The sequence below is a fragment of the Antrostomus carolinensis genome, unplaced genomic scaffold (assembly GCF_000700745.2).
Source record: "Antrostomus carolinensis isolate BGI_N321 unplaced genomic scaffold, ASM70074v2 scaffold4290, whole genome shotgun sequence".
NCBI lineage: Eukaryota > Metazoa > Chordata > Aves > Caprimulgiformes > Caprimulgidae > Antrostomus > Antrostomus carolinensis.
In genome coordinates, this window is record NW_010286287.1 from 36077 (window position 1) to 43863 (window position 7787).

At 39.5% G+C, this 7787-nt stretch overlaps 1 protein-coding gene across 1 annotated transcript in view; it reads left to right on the forward strand.

Moving 5' to 3' along the window:
• LOC104533034 (probable phospholipid-transporting ATPase VD) overlaps positions 1 to 7787 on the forward strand; it is a 38987-nt gene that overhangs the window by 29310 nt on the left and 1890 nt on the right. Inside the window, 6 exon segments of the mRNA XM_010178432.1 lie at positions 362 to 438; positions 968 to 1093; positions 1574 to 1774; positions 4445 to 4525; positions 4767 to 4871; positions 6206 to 6393. Of these exon segments, the coding sequence (XP_010176734.1) occupies positions 362 to 438; positions 968 to 1093; positions 1574 to 1774; positions 4445 to 4525; positions 4767 to 4871; positions 6206 to 6393 (778 nt within the window).

Here is a 7787-nt window from a genome sequence, read left to right on the forward strand (position 1 = left end):
CATCACAATCCCCCAAAATTGGGAGGGAGAGGGGGAGAGGACTGGCTGTGATTTAAAACACCCATATTTTCTGTTCCAGCATACCAACTGAATGCTGACAAAAGGAACAGCTAATACCCATGTGGAGTACATAGGTCAGTTTAGTCAGGCCTTCTGCTTACTAATCCTGCTTTCTGTAGGGTTTTCCATAGGCTGCACTGTTGGCCATAAAAATGTTTTTCTCTGAACTCTCTGGTGTTCTTCTATATTTGTCTTTTCCTGACATCTCCATGGTGATGTGATAGCCAGCAAAGCTGCCTCCAGGTTCCGTTCCAAGTAAGAGAAGTCAGTTTTGATTTTTCCTCTTTTCTTTTCTCTGTAGGTGATGGTGCCAATGATGTCAGCATGATCCAGGTGGCTGACACTGGTGTGGGAATATCTGGCCAGGAAGGCATGCAGGTAGTGTACACAGAGACAGCTGCAAGTGACATCACATTCCGTTTTAAATTGGTTCAGAGTTTACCCTGGAGGCCCAGTGGCTCCACAGTCCATAACCATACATGGACAAGATTTTGCAGCCTGATCTCACGCTCAGGCCAGAGCACTCTTCCAGGAGTACTCAGAAGCTGAATGCTGCAGGGGTTCAGACTCCAAACAACAGAGCTTGCTGTCTGTCACCCAACTCCCTGTTACTCATGTTGTGCCAGGAAACAAGCAGGCTAAGCATCAGTGATTTCTGTGCAGTTGTGTGGTAGTAATAAAGACAGCTATGTTCCTGCCTGTGTTCGGTTGGGTTGCGCTCTGTGTGTTAGTGTAAAATGTTGTATGGAGGGGCTGAGATCTGAGTGAGGGTAAGGCTGTAAGCACTGTGTATAAAAAAATCATAAAATAAGAATTTTCAACAGTAGGTAAGTTGTTCACTTGGCAGTATCTGAAGTTGATCTTTACCAGTTTGGCCATAACATAATTTCCTTCATATGTGTTGCAGGCTGTGATGGCAAGTGACTTTGCAATCTCTCAGTTTAGACACCTTAGAAAGCTGCTGCTTGTCCATGGTCACTGGTGTTATACCAGACTTACGAACATGGTGCTTTACTTCTTCTACAAGAATGTGGTATGTAGCTGTCCCATCCCAGGGTAATCACAGATTGCGTATTTGAGAGCGCTGTAGGGTTTAGTGGGGCTTTATATTCTTTTTTAGTTTCTATTGTGAATGGGTTCAAAAAGACACAAAAAAACATATGTCAAACAATTCAGTTTTTCATTTATGTGTGGAGAGACCAGCGACTATTATTCCTTGTATTGAATTTCCCACTCAAAGCCATTGTCTGATTTGATTAAACAGTGGGTAACGGGCATTACTAATGTGGTGGCAGCATGGCTATTTAAACAAATCGTGTCCAATTTTGAAATGTAAAGCTGTGTGCTAGTCAAATATAATTTCAAAGCGTGGGATTGGCATGAACTCCACAGTATTTATACTTAATTTTCCACAGATTACTCTAACCAGACCTAAGATCTGCCTGTTTTCCTCCTGGCTTTTAAAACACTTGTGTACGGGTAACATTTTATCATGTCATCTTTGACTTTTTAGGCCTACGTGAACCTCCTGTTCTGGTACCAGTTCTTCTGTGGGTTTTCAGGCACATCAATGACTGACTACTGGATCTTGATTCTTTTCAATCTCCTTTTCACATCAGTGCCACCTATTGTTTATGGTGTCTTGGACAAAGATGTGTCTGCGGAGATACTCATGCAGCTCCCGCAGCTGTACTTGATGAGCCAGAAATCTGTGGTAGGTTAAAGAATGCTTGGCCTGAAGCAAATGGAAATGGTCAACATTTGAGCCATTTCTATCTTTTTTCCTTCGTGGTTCACATCAGGCAAATATGAAGTTTAAAACCACTTTCTCTGTTAGAAAAACATCTAGGCATTGCAGTATGTGCACAAATAAAAGCTGTTTTTTCAAAAGTTTTTTGTAGGCTCTTTTCAGCCATACACTTCATTGCATCAGACATTTGGATGATAAGAGAAATTAAGGACTTCATCTGAAGCAATGTACTAGATAAATATAGTTACCGGCATGTTCCCTTCATTCATGGCCTCAGCTGCCAACATGCTTCCTCAAAATGGGTTTCTTTTGAGCATCTGAGCTTACTTTTAAAGCTAAGGGCACTAGATACGTTTTTTTTTCACTGTTGTATAAAGGTCTCAACTGTCAAAGTAATGAGGAATGGATAAGAACCAGAGCAGATTCCCTTCAAATAATCCTCAAGAAAGTTCTGTTACTCAGGGTTCTTTTCCCCTTATGAGTATGTTCTGGAATTTGTTGGTGGCACTCTTCTCCCATCTGAAAACACTATACATCAAATCTGTTCTATAACTAAATTCTGTCCAAACATTTAGCACAGAAAGCCGCAGCAAGCAGGAGCTTTTTCCTAGGTTCTGCTTTGCTTAGCATGAATTCTAGCATGATTTTATCTTTTTAAATTTAATACTTAATTAAAATAGTATTCTTATTATAACAATTGAAGGCAGTGACATACTGAGCCTGAGACAGAATAGATACTAGTAACCCAGAGAGAAGAAACACTGAACATATAAGTCACCTAAAACTGATCATTTTCTTTATGATCATAGCCTTTCAATAACAGACTGGACATCAGGAAGCATTTCTTTACCAAGAGAGTGGTCAGATACTGAAACTGGCTTCCTAGAGAGGTGGTCGATACCCCAAGCCTGTCAGTGTTTAAGAGGCATTTGGGCAATGCCCTTAAAAACATGCTTTAACTTGGTCAGCCCTTAATTGGTCAGGCAGTTGGACTAGATGATCATTTCCAACTGAAATATTCTATTCTATTCTGTTCTGTTCTATTCTATGCTAACAAATACTGTTAAAAAATTGAATTACAATGTGTTGTGTAGTAGTTGTACAGTGTCATCTCTAACAACCTGGCGGAAGTCTAGGTCTGGTTTAGAAGGGAAAGAAGGATATATAGTGAGGGGACAATTTGTTTTGTTTGTGGACTTTTTTACCCTTAAATATTTTATGTTGCTTGGTTTATTATATTTTTGCAAAACTAAGTACTCCCTTGGTACCTATCTGAGCCTCTGTAGACTGGCTGGAGCAGGCCTGTGCTTTTTCAGTCACAGAGAGTTTTGACTAAGTAAATGTTCAAGGCCTCAGGATCTCGCCCTTTGTTTTTATCTTCAGGATATATACAGGGATCTGAGCTGAGATGAAGGTTTTGAGGCAACATAATCAGAATTACTTTATTACACAATAGTTTTTCTCTTTCCCTTTGTTTTTTTCTTCCTTAACTTTTATCAGAGTTTTTATCTTTTGCCCAGCACAGCATTGCTTTGGTCTATGGTTGGAGCTGTTAAGTAGTATATAATTTCCTTTCTTGCCTGGAAGCACAGTGAAATAGTTGCTTTGAATTAAGTGCAATATAGAAGAAAGTGAAATGCTTTAAAAGGTGTAGTATCACAATATTGCACCATAACATCACAAGTGCACAGCTCTGTACAAGCTATAAAAATGGACAGTAACTTGGATTCATCTTCAGTAATTTAAATCACTTCCCTGACAGGCAAATAAGAAGATATATTTCCCACACCACTGCCAGAGAGCCGTTCAATTCTTGAAAGGCCTGAATGACTTTTGGAGGAACCCATCGCTCTCCACTAATTGTAGAGGAAGTCCTGGGTGACTAGACTGCTCACCTGTGTGTCTCAATTTAGTGCCTGAAGAAATGGGATACATCTGAGCTAGGGCACATGCAGCTATGGTTTAAAAGGCAGTTGAGCTGTCATAGCAGTTCACTGCCACTGAGTGAGGAAGGCTTGCTCCTTCTCCTCTTCTCCCTTCTTTTCTTCCCATTCCCTGTTTTCACCCACATAGTTAAACTACCTTCCTTGTGCCAGCTCAGTTGTCTTGTCAGATCTGACCAGGAGCTGATTTAACTTACTAAAAACGCAATGTGTTATTCCAGCAGAAAAGTGAATTGTTTCCTCACAGTCTAGTGAGTTAAGTTAGCTCACAAGGGAGTCCAGTCCACGCAGAGGAGTCAACCAGCACAAATGAAGAGGCAGAAGCACTTAAGCCAAAAATAAGCTAGTGGAGATAGAAGCAAGTGGGACTTGGCATTCAGTGATGGTAAGCTACTAGGGTAATTCACTGCCCTCTAACTCTCTCCCTTCCTTAGTACTCAGGTAAGGCTCTGGTAGGAGGAACAGGTTTGGCAGGAACTGCTGTAAGATCAGAGTTCCCAGACCTCACTGTTGATTTATATGCTAACAGCTATATGTGTGGAGTGAGCTCTTTATTCTTATTATTGTATTTCTTCATTGGAAAACTAATTGGAATTACTTCTGCAGATAATCCAAATGAATGCTAATTAAGGATACAGTAATTTGCTCAATTTGTTTCAGTGCCATTATCATCTTCTTTTTTTTCTTGCAGGCTTACTTGCCTTCAACTTTCTGGATAACTTTGCTGGATGCTTTTTACCAAAGCCTTGTTTGCTTTTTTGTGCCTTACTTTGTAAGTGATGGAATTACATTTATACATTTTGTCATACTAAAAACCCAGGCAAATTAGAGAATAAAATTAAGTGTTTGATTTTACTTCCTTATATATAAATGTGTACTCAGAGGATCATCATTGGAACTGGGCTGAACTGTGTGCATGCAAATATGTATGGTATTGAAACTATTCATGCCACTTTGTGTATTAAGACTATATGTAAATAATATATTATGCTGACCGCTGTCTTCCTTTACAGACTTACTACGGATCAGACATAGACATTTTCTCTTTTGGAAACCCTATAAACACAGCAGCGCTCTTCATAATACTGTTTCACCTTCTCATTGAGTGCAAGTCTGTGGTGAGTACTTTGTTTCCAAACAGATCATGTGTATACAGCTTTAATTAAAATTAAACAGAAGAGCTTCATATACAAAACAGACATAAAAGGGACAAAACCTAAATGTTTTGTTCATGTGACCATGTGAGCTCTCCTAATGCACCTGTCATTGGAGCCAATAGGATTACTCATATGACTAAAATTAACAAAATTTGGTCTCAGAATTATCTGTAAATAGTGAAAGGATCTTGCCTTGTTAGGGTATGGTGGTTTTGGGGATGTCACTTTAGATTTGCAAATGCTGAAACCAACCAGTGATGTACTGAGCCTTCATTAGCTCCCAAAGCTTGCATCTCAAAGACAACAATGTGAACTGTTGATGTTGAATGCCTGGAACTGATGATCTGCTCTGTAGCCAGGATAAACAATCCAGAGGTATATTTTGGTGTGAGAACTAGAGAACCAATACGCTACAGAAATGCTATTCCAGCTATTAATTAAGTCTGCACAAGCTAAAGCATCTGCATTAGCTTGGATAAATTTGCAGCCCTCACAAGGGTAATACTTGGCTATTTTGCATAATTTTAAAGGAAATACAATAGTGTTTACAGTAGCAGGACACAGATTTATGGGTTTTACTTTTTCTCTGACATTTTTTTGAAAAATATTTTTTAGGATTGTTTCATAATGGAGGAAATTTCAGGTTGTGATTCAGTCTTTTGATTGTTCTTTTGGGAGCATGGCAGCAGTGATAAAACTATCTTTGTTGAGAGCATATGGGTAGCATGAGTGTATCCATGCTCAGAATAGGAAAACGTTACTTAAATGGGTTTTATTTGGCATTTTTGAATGTTGGCAAGCTGTCAGACCAATGACCGTGTTGTTTCCATAGTAACTATTATAGCTGTTTAGGTATAAAATTACAGAAAACTCCAATGTAGAACAGTTAATCAATGTCTCAAGCAAGATATATAAGGGTGGTGTTGTGTGAAGATCTCATCTCGATTTGCTTGAGAAGGCTTTCTCTGCTGCCAGTGGATGAGGTGGTCATCTAAGGCAAATGGATCAAAAAATATCTTTCACAAAGGAATCAAAAGCTATGCATTTAGTAGAATAAAAAAAATTAAATGGCTGGGTTACCTATGAACTGCAGGAAGAAGGCTCCATTCTTCCTGGAATGTTCTGTATAAAAATAGAAATATTATCTGAACAGCTCTATCCTCTGTTACATTAAGCAGCTGTCCTTGGAGGAAGAATGTGCACATGTTCGTGCATGCTTGTGTACACACATACAGGTGTCACAGGTCTTTCTGTTTACAGCTTAAATCTGATCTCTTTCCTTTTCTGAATTGCAGACTTGGGTACATACAGCAGTTATAGTTGGCAGCATCCTGCTTTATTTTGTCTTCACTCTGGCTTTTGGGGCAACCTGCAAAATCCACAACCCATCATCAAATCCTTATTGGATCATGGAAAAGCATATGACAGACCCAGTGTTTTACTTAGTTTGCCTCCTGACTACTTGTGTTGCTCTGCTACCCAGGTACTTTCTGTTTTATAATTGCAGGTTGCTGTTGTTAACAAAATTAGTTTTCTTTGAGCCAGTGATGTTATAAAGGTTTGGCTAGAGGTCTTCCTCCCCCCACCCTCTATGTAAAGAAAAATTCAGAACTCCACCAGACCAAGCCATGCGAGGACAGCTCTTTAGTGAGATGTTCTCAAAGTAAATTTCAGTAAATAAAATATTTCTTTTGTTATTTATATTATATTAAATTATTTATATTATATTAAATATTGTCTTTGGAGGGAAAAGCAGTAATCTCTGTAACCACAGAGTTTATAATTTATATACAAATCAGTTAAATTAGTGATCAAAGGTGAACATGTACTATACGTACAACTGTGCTTAGTCTGTGTTTATTTGTGAAACCATTTTCTGTTTGAAATCTATGTCATTAATATATATAAGAATATTTAGAATGAAGAATGCATGTACAGGCTTCTTTGTGGGGAAGAAACACGCTGATTAGATTCACAAGGAGTCCCAAGTTGTGTTTTTATCGTGGCTAATGTTTAAGTGTTTTGCCTCACTGAAGAAGTCCTAACTCCAAGTCCGATAACTTACCCTGGAAAGGCAGGAGTGTTGAGTGGAGGTCCCAGACACCAGCATGCTGAGCAGGAGACACCTGAGCAAGACAACAGAGAAACAGAAACTGTGTGAAAACCAGTGAAAGAGACTTCATCAAACTCTTGGTTTAGTTTTATTTAGTACCCATAGCCATCTTCCTTTTGCTGGCTGAACATGAGCTCAGGTCTGCAGCCTATTAGCAAAGTGACTCCAGTGCTAATTTATTCATTCTTCTGTGTCAGGTCTCTCAGGAGACACCTGAGCAAGACAACAGAGAAACAGAAACTGTGTGAAAACCAGTGAAAGAGACTTCATCAAACTCTTGGTTTAGTTTTATTTAGTACCCATAGCCATCTTCCTTTTGCTGGCTGAACATGAGCTCAGGTCTGCAGCCTATTAGCAAAGTGACTCCAGTGCTAATTTATTCATTCTTCTGTGTCAGGTCTCTCTCTACTTGAAACTGAATTGCACAGACAGATACTAAGAGAAGTGCTGGGGAGAATAACTGCTGTTTCCTCTTCACCTGACATCATTTTATATCATTAGGTGTGGTCTGAGCACACTGTCTGGATCAGGTGCTGCAGTACAGGCTGCATGAGTTGTCATTGCCGCTGGCAGAGCTCTGGCTGTAGGTGCCTGCAATAGCCACCAAGTGCCTGAGTCTCCTTTGAAGAAGTCCCTGACTGTGTCTAAAGCATGTCAGCCAGGGTTTTGCCACACTCACCAGAGATCATGACTGATAGCTTTGGTTCACACTTCAATTCAGCAGAAGGACAAATCATGAGGTGCAAGAAACATGTACGCTCTTC